The 17,191-nt window shown below is 44.6% G+C and overlaps 1 protein-coding gene across 3 annotated transcripts in view; it reads right to left on the bottom strand.

Annotated features, from left to right (window-relative positions):
• The window catches only part of LOC138456738 (intelectin-2-like), a 665,295-nt gene that overhangs the window by 53,876 nt on the left and 594,228 nt on the right, over window positions 1-17,191 (bottom strand). For all 3 annotated transcript variants that reach the window (XM_069607198.1, XM_069607197.1, XM_069607196.1), the window contains one exon: window positions 5,288-5,391. In XM_069607198.1, coding sequence (XP_069463299.1) covers window positions 5,288-5,391 — 104 coding nt within the window. The remainder of the gene's footprint in view (window positions 1-5,287; window positions 5,392-17,191) is intronic.

Here is a 17,191-nt window from a genome sequence, read left to right on the forward strand (position 1 = left end):
AAATATAAACATGCTTTCATAATTCATCAGTACATTTATATCCACAGTTATATTGGCATATTGTTAAACACATTTGATAAGCACCAGTCAGGACAGTGATTACTCTTTCCCTTAAGCAAAAGCAGCTATTTATTAGCAAACCTGGCAGAAGACCTGCATTCTTTATGTGCAACCTTGGAAGTATAACTGACACATTTAGCACTCCTGCAAAACTCCCCCTTTCTCCACAAGTTACTATTTTGCGCACAGGAAAATAATGTGTCCATCGGTACCTCAAGAACAAATTAGTCCTTGTCCTTTGTGTCCAATTTGACACTTGACTGTTTAGACTATGGGGTTACCTAATTATTTTATTCTCTTTTTTTTACCTATACTCACCAAGAGGTTTGGTGTCTGACAATTCTGCCTACATTTGCAAACGCTCTTTTTTTACGGCTGCTCTCTCTCACCCCCCTGATCTGCTGCCTCCAGGATTACAGCTAGCTCTCCACCATCTCTGGTCTCCCTCCTCTGCAGCACTCGTTTCTCCCCAACCTGCAGCTTCACAGCACAGCCCTGTCAATCAGCAACTGATCCAACTTCTTGAATTTTTATTTTTCTCCTTTTCCTCCTCTCTGTTCTTGTTCTTTGTGTGGCAAACCCCCTTCTCCCTCCTTTCCCCACCTTTTAAGTTCCCTTTCGTTCACCTCCCATCTGCCTATATTTTCGTATAGATTCTTTATTATCAACACCCATTCTCAGCACTACCTTGACGTCATGGATGATACCGCTGGTCAATTGCCAACCCCCCTTTTAGCCAACCCCCCCTAACTTTCCAGTCATTGCTTGCTATTTCTATGATGACCTTTACACAGCAGTTTTGACCAACACGCCACCAAAATGTAAAACAAAACTTCCTTTCTGATTCCAAGCTTGCACCTGCCTGAACAATTACATTATTCTTTCTAGGACAAATTCTGCTGTCTTACTGTGCTCTGAATCTAGCATCCGCAAGACATACTGTTGTTCAGCTTTTCAATTTTGAATTTAAACTAACATTGCAGTTTAAATGTTCATGCACCTACAGTCTCCAACAAGGCATATGGCCTAATCAAACCCACTCTGACCCCAGTTTAATTGCTAGTGTCAGTAGTACCACAATTAGATAGCATTGTCAACAGTGTTAGTAGTTATTCATGTTAAGTTGTGAACACCCTGCACTATGCTATACATATGCTAAGTTTCTCTGCTAGGACTCCCTACATAATCATACAGGTCCCACTCCCGGGAAGGGCACTTGTTCTCCTTTTCCACTGTCTGGGTGTTTCTTCTTCCAGGGTTCAAGCCCCTGGCTGTTCGGCTCCTGCAAGTCACATCTGGAAAAGAAGCTTTGTACTCACGGTGCAGTTTTGCCTTTACTGTGTGTTATGTTTCTTTATAGTACTCCTTTAATGAAGAGGTATATACGTAATCTAATAAAAGTTTACATTTTCCAGTACACCAGAGTGATGTATTTCTGTGGATAAGTGTGTGAACTAATAGATCCTTTATGTACCCTCACTTGGGTCAAGCCTGACTTCTCTGGCACTACACCCAACCTAAGAGGTTTGCCGTTCCTACTCCTTCCCTGTCTCTTACTACTTTTAGGCGACACACAATCAATATTTTTAATGAATATGATCCTAATGTTGTGGAGAATGAAGAATCACAACACAAACACATGACCGCTAAACCTGAGGCAAGCCAAAAGGTCATGATCACGAGATACTAAGCACTTAACATTTAGAGTTTTTGGCCTGAACGCTGGCTGTTTCCCAAAACTCTGACCCAAAGACCTCACTTTAGATAACAGTTCGATATGGAGGGACCACATCCAAGATGCACGTGGTAGCTGTATAACACAGCAACATGTCTCAATACCAGGACCATCTCCCACTCAGTCGATGAACCTGAGCTTACCCAACAAAATAAAACTCAATGTTACACACTGCTGCAGTTGTGGTGAGAGAGGTTAAACATTCTGAACAAATGGGCTTTACTGCGTCCTTAAATCAAGCCTGGACAGGCTTGCCTTAGTGACATGGGGCCTCTTTTTGTGTGATGAAGGATACGGACACCAGTGTTTGCTGGAACGCACAGGCATGAGCCATTAAATATATTTTATGTTTGTATGCACATTTCATTTACAGCATGCAAAACACATTTCACTTAAAAAAAAAACGTTGTATACCATGGGGTGGTGATATGGTGCCTCACTGCTCTGCGAGAGCTCCTTTCGTGTTTTGTTTTTTAAGCTTGAACCATTTTAGTCTCTAGCAGGCACTAGTGTTTAGGATCAGGGTGTGGCACTATTATAAAGAGGGACTACTTTACACCAAAAAAAGGTTACAAAAATACTTCACAGAAGAGTAGACACTGTGCAAGGAAAACATAGCTTTAATGACCACCCACAGCTGGGAGACAGTAATTCAGACAGTCCTACAAACTTGACATTTAGGGGCAGGTCAAAGTAAATGATTGGTAGAGCATCATCAGGCTCCTATAGTGCTCCATAGATTGAGACACCTCTATTGGATAGAATATTTCCTGAAACAAAGCCCAGAACCCCCTTATATGATGTCATAATATTAAAATATTACACCCCTGAATCACATCTCTAAGCTAGCCAGCAGAAAAACTCTTTGCTTTGTGGCACAGTACAACATACAAATAGATATACAGCTACTCTTGTTCAGAACAGTATTGCCCAGCATTTCGGTGCTGGACCGCCTGCCCTTTGGGTGGGACAAAGACTGATATATATGCAAATGTACATATTCCAGCTAACTGCTGGTTTCCTTCATCTTTCGACCCCTGCACCTGTCATCTTCCCAACTCCCTCCTTGCAGTGTGGCAATTCTAGTTAGAACAAACTTCATGCACCACCGTTGGTGAATTTGTATTTTCTGCCATTTAATTTGCAATTGCTATTGTATTCACTACCAGAGGCCTTGCTCCTGGCATCTGATTGAAGCTCTCCTCCCATGAGAAACTTCTGCCTCATACTTTGATCTTGGCAGCTTACGAGTTCTTCTTCACATGTCAGCAGAAATTCAATTTTACTGTGAGCTGCGTTCTTTAAAATCTAATAATAGCTTCTATCAAATATGCCCTGTGCCTGCTAAAAGATGGCTGCACTGTGGTTCATTAATACAAATAACACTAATCCTTATTATACTTATATTTTACCTCTGGCTAAAAGCCCTAATTATGCTCTACCTTTACTTGTAAACATTAACAATAAACAAAGCCCTATGTGCATATGTGCCAACGAACCCTGCACACATGCTTTTAAAAAATGAAAATAAAACACAAGCACATATACTATTATTTTTCACAATCACCGTGCTCTCACTCCATAATTTATCGACACCTCAGGACTAAATATTTGTGTGTTTTCGCGTGTGTATTTCTTCGTGCACCGCCCTACTCCTTGGTGTGTGGCTTTTTGGAATTACTGCTCAGACCCCCCTGTCGTGGACACTAGATCATCATCGCTTAGCTATGCTGCAGGGCGCGCCTGCGCATCTCATGGTGGCACCATACTTCCCTTCACAATATGCAAGTGCTGACTCATCACGCACAAGCTGTAGTATGCCGGCACCATTACTGCCAGAATGCGCCACAAAGAATACAGAACGGGGACACAGAGAAGTGAAGAAGAGGTTGGTATTTTTCACTTGCATGGCGTATGTGCATTCAGCGACGGCTGTCTGATTTGCATTGTCTTGAGCGTCGAAGGGTGAAACAGTGTAGGAGTACATGTGTTTGAAATTGTAACAGTGATGAGATTTATGCATTGTGAAAAACAAAGTGAAGGGTGCACAAAAAGAAAACCCGGCTAAAGTACCAGCACTATTTTTCGTCAGTGTGAGCAGGCCACTATATTGATGCACTGGTGCCTGAACGAGTTCACTGTGTCACTACACTTGGCTTTCTTTAGTGATTCATGGCTAATGGTAGTGATTCATGGCTAATGGCACGCACATTCGAATATTATGGTGCACTTCTGGTGCACTTCTTACAACCTCTGTGATCTCGCAGTTAAGCCTGCCCAAATGATCTGTGAGTATTAAGCACAGGAGGCTTGGATTTTTAACAAAAATAACCAGGGGTGTTGCGAGGTCAGGAAAAGATTAACATTTGGGGCTATGCTAATGTCGGGACTGTCAGGACTCAGAGCTAGCTAGCCTTTTGGTTATAGCCCCTGAGCTTCTATTCAGGGCTACAACCAAAAGTCCCGGCGCAATAGCCACCTGAACGCCCCCTAGCGACGCCTCTGCAAATAACACTGCCTTATGTGATATCTACAGATACATTCCTTAGTCACTTGTTAAAGTAATTTTGGGCATAAATATATTTTTTTTTTTTTTTTTTGTTTAGTGCGGGCAAGCCCTCAGGGATCAGGACGCTGTGGAGAACAGGTTACATGAGGCGGAAACGTACCAAAATGTCGCCCTCATTTGTGGGCCCCTGCAGTCCCTGCGACTTGGGGGGTGCACAAAATACTGACTCCCATTACTGCGCCCAAGCAGAGCAGGGGTTGCAGGGTTGTCCCCTGCTTAGCATTGTGGTAAGCAGAGGACAAGAAAGTAAAAAAAAGAAAAAAGAAGCACCGTCAGAACTGATGCTGTAGGGATAGCAGAGTATAGGCAGCGCACACAGAAGTGTGCCGCCGTAAAGGTAAGTGAGGTGGGGTCGTGGGGGGCGGAAAGGGGAACGCGGGCCGGGGGTTACTAGCAAAGTGATCTATCGGATCACTGCGCTGTGCCGTAATTGGCGTCGACATTTTCGACGGCACAGTTACGGGCGGCGCAGTGATCACATAGATTCCATGAGGCCACTTAGGCCCAGAAGGCAGATACAAGTTACAATGATGCCTTGATTACATTGTTGCATATTGTCAGAATAAAGTATAAAGAGTACATATATATTGCTGCAAGGTTCAGGAAAAGGAAGGAGGCCAAGGACGTACGGAACTAATTGAAGAGCCAGCTTTTGAGGCCTTTACGGAAAGCCCAGTATGAGCCTTCTGATCTGCAATTGAGTGGGAGGGAGTTCCATTGCTTGGCTGCAATGACTGGGAAGCTTGAGCCACCTGCTTTGGCACGTTTGAAGGTGGGTTACACTAGCCTTTGTGCATTGGGTGTTCTGTACCTTTGTCAATCCCTATTTCTTCTTAATTTTCTGGCAGCATAAAGCAAGCGTGTTGGTGATATTGCACACTAAATTAAGACCATCCATTGCTCCCAGTTGTAGCATTACTTACATGTTCAGAATTGCAGCCAGTGACTCTTACTCCAGCACAGAGCGCATTAACTGCTCTTTCATGATTGATCACCCGGAACTGCACAAAGCCAGCAACTGTCTCATCTGAATAAACATCAGAAAAAGGATTTATTCAATTATTTATTCATATATGCAGTTTTCTAAAGCGCAGACAAGGTCAGAGAGGGAGGCAGAGCACTCACTATAATTAATATGAATGAAACAAATTACAATGAGAGGAAAAGAAGACATCCAACTACCTGCGCCTGAGGCAAAAAAGGCAAACAGTAAGCAAGAATCTCACCATGTACAACATGAACAATAATTGAACTAGAACTAGCAATTGTGTGAGATTTCAAAGACAAAAGGAGAGCACTTAAGAACTTGCAGAAATAAGGAATCGGGAAGAAAGAAACAGGCATAAAGGGTATTAGCTTTCAAGGATTAAGCCAGTGCCTTTATGATTCGTTATGAATAAAAAGGAGATAATTAAATATTGTACTGTATTGCCTTCTGTTCTAGTATCTTTAAATGTATGGAAAGTTCTCTGGTAAGTATTTCAAAATAAATTGTAGGCACCAATGGGATTTTTTAAACAGCTCCCGTAAAATGAACTTTAGTACCTGTTGTTATATTGTAAAGCGCTTTGGCTTAAAGTGCTATAAAAATTCAATAAACATAAACATAAGTGCTTAGTGTTACAAAATAATAAAGTCATTGGTAAACAGCTTTGATCCAACTCGATTCACTCCAATTTCCAATTTCAGCAAGTTCAAAAAGGTTAATCTTAGCAAAACATTTACGACACTCAGGTTAAATGTTTTTAGCTAGTTTAACCGTTGAAAATGCTGTAAGAATGAAGATTAAAAGGGAGGAGGAAATCTGAGAAAAGAAGCAGTTTCGGGGTCAGTTTCATGCAGAATAATAAACAGGTGTTCGATTTGGCAGTTGGTCTATGCGAGGACAAACAATAACCAGTGCACAATTTTTGAAAGTTTGCTGCAGACCAAATACAAGACTTATGCTTTCTAAAACTGCACATGAAAAGATAATGTTTGTCCTTACTTGTACGAGCTTCTAAACAAAACACCTGCGTGTAATGAGTCTTGAAATAGATATTGTTTCATTTGCGGAATACAAGCTTCTTTACCACTGTTACAGCCGCAATAGCTGCGAACGCTCCTGTTACAGGTTAGTTATCAGGAGGTCTTGCCCACCTGTGCCTTCAACAGAATACGCAGACACAGGTCTTGCTCTGTCGGGTTCCTCGCATCGCTCTGCCTGCTACGCGGGACGGCCCACTTTATTTTAACTGCGTGCGACAGCTCAGTGCTGCGGTCGCACGCTCACGTGACAACATTACATTCCTCCTTTTTCAAAGGGAACAATTCAATCTCTTGCTTTAAAATGAAGCAGCTTAACATGAATAGCATAACATTTACAAACTGATTGTAACATTAATCCAGCCCAACGTGGGCAACATGTCTTGACCGGACCACAATCAGAGCGTTATATCACAGGCCTCTTTAACATTGTTGCTCTCCTATGATTTAGAACTTAAATATTGCTGGGCACCTTGTGTGTTCCCAGCCGGGAAATCAGCTTTTTCCTCTTCTTCCCATTGCATATTCACTTACCTGGGTTGTGTCTGGCGCCTCGCCTCCCAAGTGTCCTCAGGTACCTCTTTGCCCGCCTGGGCTTCTGCTCGGGAGTGTCCCATTGTCCACAACTCTTCCTTCTTCATCTTCTCCCACCTTTCGGAAGAAGCTGGAGTTTCGGGTAACCACCCTCTCTGATTGCTTGCTGTCACCATTGATCCTTTGACCCGGAGGACGTCCATGGGGCAGGGTTCATATGTGAGAGATAACTTCCCCTCTGGATGTCTGTTTTTGACCAATACAGTGTCACCTACTGCCAAGTCAGGTGGTTTGAGGTGTCGTCATAGGTTCTCTCATTGTGAATTCTCCGATAGTCTCTCAATCTTTCATCGTCGATAGTTCCCGGGGACCGGCCATCCACTTCCAGAATAAGGTCCCTCGGGCACCTCTGGAAGAGTGCTTCTGCTGGTGCCACTCCTGTGGAACAGTGGGGCATAGCCCTATACTCTCGCAGGAACTGATAGTGTCATCTTGAGTGAGTTATCTAGGTCCTGTGCAATGCGGAACACCTTGTTTAATGTTAGCATAAGGCGTTCAGCCTCTCCATTGGCATGCGGCCAAACTGGTGTAACCTTCCGGTGGGTGATTCCACACTCTACCATGAATTCAGCTAAACACTCACCTTGAAACAGGGGCCTATTGTCTGAATATATGAGTCTGGGGAAACCGCAAACATTTTTCCATTGCCTGCGCTTCTTCTTCAAAAGACGTGGATTCCACTAGCTCGACCTCCGGATACCGTGACCACTGGTCTATCATCACCAGAAAATGCATCCCGCGGCCAGTGGACCCAAAGTCAGCATGGACGACGTCCCATGGTCGATCACTCTGAGACATTGATTCTATTTGGGTTCTTTGTTTGTAGGGGCCGCCGCCTGACACCATACGTAGCCCTGCTATGTACTCATACATCTTTGTTTCTATGTTGAGGAACCATACTTTCAGGATTAGCCTTGATTTAGTTTTGGCTGTTCTCGTGGTGTCCACAGTGTGCCAGTTCATTTGCTCTCTCTAACAGTGCCAGTGGATTCACCAGCTTGCTTCCCCTTAACAGGAACCCTTCTTCGGTTGACGACAGTTCATGTCACACCTTCCACAGTTGTTCCAGTTCCTGTTGGGACTCTTGTGATCTTTGGTGAGGGTTTGCCAGAAGAGTTTTCCAGTCCCCATTGGCCATGGCATCGCAAACCTTCCGTCGCAGTTGGACGCATCTGTCACCTCTTGCATGGACAGTGCCACTGGCTTGGTTGCTGCCACCACTACCCCCACATGTTCTTCCACAGAGAGTTGATCAGTACACTCTCTGTTCACCTTACCCATTGGATGTCGCTAGAGGTAGTCCGCAGGATTTGGAGACCGGGCCTATATATCAAATGTACTCCATACTCCATTAGTGCAAGCATCCACGCTCAATCCTCGTGGGTGGTTTTGACGAGGACCCCGCCAGGATTGGTAATAGTGGTTTGTGGTCTGTTACTACAGTTACCAGCTTGCCTAGAATGTAGATGTAGAAAGTGCCGCCAACCCCATAAGACTGTGAGCGCTTCCCTTTCGATTTGGGACTAGCGTTGCTTTGTATTCGTCTGTGCCTTGCTTGCATATGCCACTGGTCTCATTTGTCCATGGGCATCCTGTTGTGACAGGACTGCTCCTAGTCCAAGGGGGCATGGTCCACTATGATCTCCGACTCCTTCTGTGGGTCAAAGAAGGCCATAGGTTGCTCCCCGGTGAGTGCCTGCTTGATGGCTTTGAAGGTTTCTTGTTCCTTTGCAGTCCACTCCCACCCTTTGTCCTTTCTCGTGAGAACCCAAAGGGGCACAGAGATGGTTTCCAAATTCGGGATGAAACACCTGTAGTATGTCATCATCCCTCGAAAGATTCTGATCTCCGAAACACTCCCTGGTGGGTTTGCCTCCCGAATGTATTGAACCTTTCGCGGATTGGGTGAAATGCTGCTTTTGTGAAACATGAATCCAAAGAGTTCTAGTGGTCCTTTAAGAATCCACACTTCCCACGGTGTAGGTTGAGACTGAGGAGTTAAATTATCTCCAATGTCTTCTCCAAACTGCCCATATGTTCCGCTTTGGATGCTACAGAAACCAAAATGTCATCACACAGAATTATGACCCCCTCCAGTCCAGCCAGAGCCCCGCGTATCACATTTTGAAATACCTCCACCACTGAAGAGATCCTGAAAATGAGACGCTTATACTGATAGAGGCCCTGGTGGGTCGTGAAGGTGGTGATGTAGCGAGAGTCCGGGTGAAGCTCTAGTTGATGGCACCCAAATCTCAGATCCAACTTTGAGAATAATCAAGCTCCTTGCAACTCGCCCACCACATCACCCAATTTCACGGTTATGTGCCTCCCCTCCAGATTGCCTGGTTAGGAAGTATCATGTCCACACATATCCACACCGACCCTGGGGTTGTTTTGGTTTGTGTGCAACGATAATGGGGGAGACCACTGGGATGTGTCCCTCTACTCTTCCAATGATGCCTAACTTCACTAGATTCTCCAGCTCCAGTTCTACTTGATTCCTGAGGTGGAAAAGTATCCAGCAGTGTTTTAGGGCTGTCGGCGAACTGACTCATCAATATGCAGCTTGATGGGATCTCCTTGCAGCTTCCCCACTCCCACGAATACCTGTTTGTACTTTTCCAACACCTCATTTATGTCTTCAATGTATACCCTGTAGGCAAAATGAACAATTCCTAGGGTGTCTGCTGCTGCACAACGCAGGAGTACATGACTGCTAATGTCCGTGACAAAGAACTGAGCTTTGATTTCTCTGCCCTTGCGAGTCACCTTGGTGACGAGGACATTTTTGAGGGGTATGGCTTGGGTTCCCCCAAATGTGAAGATCTTTGCCCTTGCTTTGGACAGTGGCGGGGGCTTTGGGAGAGCTTGATAGTGACGCATTGCCATCACACATACTGACGCCCCTGTGCCCACCAGCACTGGTGTCTTTGTACCCCCCACAGTCACAGTGCACATGGGTTGTCTTCTTTTCTTTGTTTTGAGTGAGCCTATGCGGGAAATGAAAAAGATCTTTTCCTCATCCTCTTCTTCCTCTGCCAGCTCTTGGTCCCCTATGTCTTATTCCACCACCGCCACCTCGGTCCGCGGGAAATGGTCACTGAGATGGGAGCCTTGCACATCCTTGGGAAGTGACCCATCGCCCCACATCAGCCGCACACCCTCCCTTTGGCTGGCCACTCCCCTGCATGTGGGAAGTCGTAACTGCATTTTGGACATGTGTCAGGCTTTCCCCTCTCCTGGCATTCCATCGAGGCCTGCCTGACCCAGGGAATTGTTGTCATCCAACTGCACATACATCTTCTAGCTTGAGTGAGCGAACTGCAGCGTCCATTTTGGTGGTGCGAATTTCCACCAGTTCATATGACCTGCCCATCTCCAGGGGCTCACGCATGCCAGCGTGAGCCGCGGCTCGCTCAATACCTGGCGTTGCAGTTTCCCCGAGGCATATCCTTGAATCAGCTGGTTTGTGACCATACCCTCTTTGTTTTCCCGTGCGCACGTGGCTGCCAAATGTCTGAGCCGGCCATAGAACTTGTCCAAGGATTCCTCCTCCTTCTGTTTTGCAGTGCATATGACAAATCCCTCATAGTCATGGTTTGCCAGTGGAAAGAAATGTTCCTACAGGCAATTTTTGGCTGCCTGATATGTGTTGTCCGCTGGAGTGACATGATTCTAAATGTTGTGCACCTCGGATACTGCAGAATAGATGAGTGTTGCCACTTTAGCTTCATCATCGGATTCTCAGGTGGCTTTAAAGTACATGTCCAGCTTTTCTATCCGTAGAATCCACTTAGGCCCCAAACTAGATGGGTTCCCTGATGTAGCGAACTCTGACATTTGTGATGTCATTTTTGATGTCCTGCATGTTAGTCTTAGCAGTGCACGGTGGTGGCGCGAGTTATGGTTGCTTAGTTTACCATAGCTGGTGAATTTCTGAGGTTTTTCGGTTTTTCTTGTAACCATAACGTCCCTTTAACAACGTTTTTTCATTGAATTTCATAGTTTTTATTAGTGCAACTTAACCATAACATCCCTTTAACAACGCTTTTTCAGTGAATTTCATGGGTTTTAACCAGTGCCTGCTAATTTCCTACAATTTACTAATATCATGATTACCACACTATAGCAACATTTTTGTACAATTTACAAAGTTTCACCTTAAAACTCTGCCATTTCCCACCTTTTAGCATTATATTTAACACTTCTATACACTTTTTGCAACTTTTTCCACTGTTTTTGCATTCGTCTACATAGGCGAACATCTAACGTCATCACAGACATTCCGAATAGTGTCACGTGACCTTGTGCGTGCGCGGCATGATGACATGCTCGCGAACGCATCCGTACTTCACGATCGGGTCTGTGCTTCCCAGACTACCTGGACAGTACTCTGATGGGACCACCTCCATGCACCGCCACACCAAACCAAACCAAACCAAACCAAACCAAACCACTGCAATAATCTCAGAAAGGTTGTTCCTTTCTTAACAAGTAGTAGGCTGTCTTCCTCCAACTCATCTTCCTCAACCAATACTGTAAAAACACAGCCTACTTCTGTGGGACACAAAATCCCACCAGCTACCTTGCATGCAATAAAATATGCTGTTGATCCATATCTTTCGAAGACAACAGTCCTTTGTATATACTGCAACACACCACTCTGCAAGGGGGAGCAATTTTGAAGTGCTGTAATCAAGGAGCATAAGAAACACTGCCCCTACCTTAGATGTAATACACAAGCAACATTTTCCCCTGTCCACCTGCCCCTCCATATTAGTGCTTGGTGCCTCTTCCCTCATTTCCCTCCCCTCCTCGCGTTCTAACCTCTCATGCAAAAAAAATAAAAATAAAAAAAACAACAAAAAAAGGTTCTTTTAGAAACCACCTTTCAAAGTTAAAAAAAATGGAACAAGACAAAATAATCTTATAGACTCAGTCTACTTTACATTTCTCAGTAAAGTTCATAGACTAAATAAGATTTCCCAACATTTCCATTAGCATTTTGTGTTATGCTAATGGAAATGTGGTGTTCATCCTCTGTTCCAGTGACTGGAACAGGGGATAACGGCCCGGCAGGCCAAGTTATCATCTCAAGCAAAGCGAGGGCAGATAACAACGGGCTCAGGAGTGTTTTCCCCATTCCAGCCCCTGAAATGGGGAATGAAGGACATTAGCACCCAGGGTTGCCAAAGCGATTTTTCATCCTACACCGGGATGCCCGTGTCGTCCCGCTGTAGAAAGGAACATCCTTTTCCAAGATGGCCACATGGAAAGGGAAGGCAGGGCTCCGTAAAGAGCCCCTCTTCCCTTTGCATGGCTGCCTGCAGAAGGCGAAGAGAGAACCATCTACATTTTCCTTACTTATCCAAATAAATTGTACACAATGCTCCTATAAATACACATTTGCATTGTGCAGTGAGAGAAGTGCATAAATAGAAGGGGCAGTACGGATGGGCACGTGCTCATGAGAACCAAGGAGGGAAATGCCAAGGTATGCCAAGGTGGGACGCCACTGGGCAACTACTGGAGCAGAGGAGTCCCAAGGGTGGGATGCACCTTAACCATAACATCCCTTTAACCATGTTTTTTCTGTCAATTTAATTGATTTTTATAAGTGAAATGTTTCATGGTGTTACATCACTGTATATAAATTATTAATAATTCCTCTTTTCACATATGTGAAAGAACTATAAAGCTCATTTAAGAAAACATTTTTTGCAACACCTACTTATGTCTGTTATCATCAGCAGGGTATGCTTGGGCTGGAATTCATTGTTCAATTGCCTACTGGGTAAGGCTCCACCATGACCCCAGCCAAACCAAACCACCACTATTATTCACTGCACCTACTCTGCATCCTAGTTCATAATGTAACCAATAGCCAGTGCTCATGGCTTGCATCCATGACCAGTCTCCAAATCCACGGGGCATAAGCTTTGGCCATGCCGCATTCACCAATAAGCAAATGAGAGTACACATTTTGTTTGCAGGCGGCCGGGCCCACTACCCAGACACCAAATGTATATCACTATTCTACTTACATTCTTACACTTCGGAAAAATAAAACACAAGACATGTTTCCAAAAACATGCCTGCAGGTCCTTGCTAATGGTTGTCGCGCATGTTTGTTGTAATCTAGTTCACCATTTCAGGCTGTAACCGCGAGCAGAATATTTTTCCCATTCAAACCTACCGCCTCGGCCATGCCGCATGACACAATAAGCAAGTTACAGTACACATTTCTCCTTGCTGAAGGCCAGGCCCATTGCCCAGCCACCAAAGTTATCTCACTGTGTTGTGTACTTACTAGTTATACTTAAAAAAAACGCAAGACATATTTGCAAAACTATGCTTTCCAGTTCTTGCTGACCCTCCTTGTGCATATTTGCTGCAATCCCCTCCAGCACTTCAACCTGTACCTATGAGCAAATGTTATTTTCCTTTTCAAACCTATCCCTATTTTGAAAAACGTTCCCACATAGCCAGACCTAGGTGGACATGGTCAATTTAACCCCATTAGTTGTCCCTCATGGTCATGGGCAGTAGCCAGATTGTCTGGGTTATGACCTTATGCTATGACCCGGACAATCTCGCCACTGCCCATGGCCACAGGCTATACCTCAGTCACCAAAGGTATATCACAATTTTTTGTACCTACATTATGACACTTGTCTAAAAAACGGACACATTTGCAAAACCATGCTTTCAGGTCCTTGCCAATGCTCCTTGCACACGTTTGCTGGAAATCCACCCATGTTTTATTTTTGCAAAAGTGTCAAAATGTACGTACATACAATAGTCATATAAAGTAGCCCCTACTTGACAAAATCCATTCAGACTTTGCACAAACATTCAATGTTATGTCTATCATCTTTCTGAAAACTTATGTACACATTCGTCAAACGGCAACAAAGTTATAAGCCATCTAAAAATGTTGAGACCACCTTCTAATTTAACCCCCTCTTGACAAGATCCCACCAAACATTGCAAAAACATTGATATCTAGATCTAAAATCTTTTCACAAACGTTTGTGCAGATTCGTCAAATATCACCACATTTATAAGCCTTTACAATATTTTGGGACCCCCCTCTAATTTTTCCCTCTCTTGACACAATTCCACCAACATTGCAAAAACATTGATATCTAGATCTAAAATCTTTTTGCAAACTTGTTTGCAGATTCGTCAAATGTCACCACATTTATAAGCCTTTACAATATTTTGTGACCCGCCCCCCCTCTAATTTTGTTCCCTCTTGACAAAACAGTACCACACTTTCAAAGACCATTTAAAATCAGGTCTAGAATTAAATCCCAAAGTTTCATACAGTTTCATTGAGTGGCACCAAAGTAATAAGCCATCCAAAAACTGCTTTTCACCAACCCTGTAATGCACAAATAAGCATAGATGCCCCTGAACATCTAAGATGTTCGCAAACATCACAGGACTGTCCTGGACTGTTTGCAGCCATCAGGGAAGAAAAACACAATTTGTTTAGCTTTTCCTGGCCATATTCCATCCCATCCTCATCAACCCTCACCTCCCCAGTGATTGTTTTTGATGAGTTTGACAAGTGCAATGTTGTGTTTTGTAATATGTTTTACCGCAATGTTTGCGGACACCGTCGGATGATTGCAAATCTAACATGGCGGGCCTTTCAAAAAATCTAAAGGACCTCGCTCTTTTCACTATGCAATCAGCGGGCGTGTCCGATGTCTGCGGACCTCATACCGGCACCTGGACCAATCGGAGGCCTGTCCGCGGACCACAGGGAAGTGAGTCCGCAGATCGAACCCATATATCACTAAATATTTTGTAGCTACTTTTTGGTCGTTTACAAAACAAATGGACGGTTTTACACCAAATTTACAAAAGCACGCTTTGGGGACCAAACCACCGCTCCTGCCACAAATTGGTGAAAATCCATCCAGTGGTTTGGGTTGTAGGCGTGAGGACATTTTATTTTCCATTGCCTCTATGGGAAAAACCCACACATTTTGGCACCCCTGCCCCCCTCCTCCCTTACCAAAACCTCACCAGACTTCACAGGATCAATCTGACCGGCCATATACTTTTTTTTACAAGGATTCGTCCAGGAGGGACGAAGTTATAAGCTGCCAAAAAAGTGCTCCTCTTTTGGGTTGAGCAACCATAACTACACGCCCGCTACCGCAGGCCCTGTAATATATAGCAAAACTCATAGGTCACAGGTTTGAGTGAAAAGAAGGGGAGCTCATCTATTGAACTTCTGAAATTGATGAAATGAGTAGCATGAGTGGGACATAAATCCTATCTCAAGAAGAAACAAATCAATCCGTGGTTCATGTTATCAATATAGGCATCTAATTATTCTTTATATTTTAATTCACAAAAGAAGGAGGAATCAACAATCTCTTTCACATGGGTTTTTAAACAGTGACACAAAAATGGCTTGCATAGGTATGTGCAAGTAAAAGTAGTTTAAATGTCAAAATGTATCGCTGCTCACAGAAAAATGTCATGGAAAAGACATGATGTGTGTGTTGAAAAAAAGCAATGTATATTATGTTTCACACAAAAAATACCAGTGACATTTGAAAAACAACTTTTTTTTTCGTGGAAAAATGTCAGTCCAAGACAAACCCTTTTGCTGGCTGTGGGGCACTTCACAAAGAAATCCCCCTCTGTCAGTCTGGATGTTACATCTCCTTTCTAATTACCAACTGAAATAAAGTGTCCTGCTAAAGGTGTCGAAATTCAGTGTTCTCCAGACATGCTGGCTCTGAAGGCATTGACTGCAGGAGAAGTTCCCCTTGGCTGGAGCATCACCAATATGTGTGCAAATGGGAGCAACAACTTCAAAGAGCAAGCTTCCAACAGAAAGAGACTGTCAGAATTATACCAAAGTATCAACTGAAAAGGATACAATACTCAAAAGGATACAGGAGGTAGGGTCTTCCGGATCCCTGTTCACCCGACTTGATAGTCGTGAAGTCAACAAAGACCTTCCAAATGATACAACCCTCTGGCTGATAAAACAGGCAGAGCGATGGATCACTGGAAAGGGCGTGGGTAAGGTATAGTAATCCAGCCTAGGACAAATTAAAGTATCATAAATAACTGCTCCAACCTGAGTATGATGAATTAGATAATGACAGGAATGATCACACTGACCTGTATCTCTGGGTAGAACAATCCAGAAGTCTCTTGATGGATTTGAAATGAAGAACAAAATGACAGGGAAGGGAAAATTAGTAAGGGAGACTTATCCCGAACGGAACGAGGCTCACGCTAGATACGGGTTGAATTCACCACAGGATAGCGTCCAAAGTTCAGTTCAAAGTCACTTCCAATGATCCTTGAAAGGCTTCCTTCCCACTTTAGGGATCAATCCTTCCGTTAATTCCACAGATGCAGGAGTTAGAAGAAAATAGCGTATGAAGACAACGTGCGCGTGTGGATTTACACGCGGGCAGGATTCGCGCAGCCTGGGCCAGCCGCGTGTGAAGACAACGTGCGCGTGTGGATTTACACGCGGGCAGGATTCGCGCAGCCTTGGCCAGCCGCACTTGAAGACGAAGAGCGCGTGTGGATTCTACACGCGGGCAGGATTCACGCAGCCTTGGCCAGCCGCGTGTGAAGACAACGTGCGCGTGTGGATTTACACGCGGGCAGGATTCGCGCAGCCTTGGCCAGCCGCACTTGAAGACGAAGAGCGCGTGTGGATTTTACACGCGGGCAGGATTCGCGCAGCCTGGGCCAGCCGCGTGTGAAGACAACGTGCGCGTGTGGATTTACACGCGGGCAGGATTCGCGCAGCCTTGGCCAGCCGCACTTGAAGACGAAGAGCGCGTGTGGATTCTACACGCGGGCAGGATTCACGCAGCCTTGGCCAGCCGCACTTGAAGACAAAGAGCGCGTGTGGATTTTACACGCGAGCAGGATTCACGCAGCCTTGGCCAGCCGCGTGTGAAGACAAAGAGCGCGTGTGGATTTTCACGCGAAGGGATAGCTCCAGGAATCAGCGTGTGGCGGAACACACGCTATCGAAGGCCCAAAAGTAGCTGTAGGATTATGCCAGGAAGTAGATCAGAGGTTCAGCTACACAACGCCAATAGAGACGATCAGAAGCAGCGAGTGAAGTTTCTACGCTGCTTAAATACGTAATACCGTAGTTCACGTGACGAAGCAAAAGTCACGTGAAGTTAGCGACGTGAAAAGTGTAA

The sequence above is a fragment of the Ambystoma mexicanum genome, chromosome 1p, assembly GCF_040938575.1.
Source record: "Ambystoma mexicanum isolate Mex_15411 chromosome 1p, UKY_AmexF1_1, whole genome shotgun sequence".
NCBI classification, from domain to species: domain Eukaryota; kingdom Metazoa; phylum Chordata; class Amphibia; order Caudata; family Ambystomatidae; genus Ambystoma; species Ambystoma mexicanum.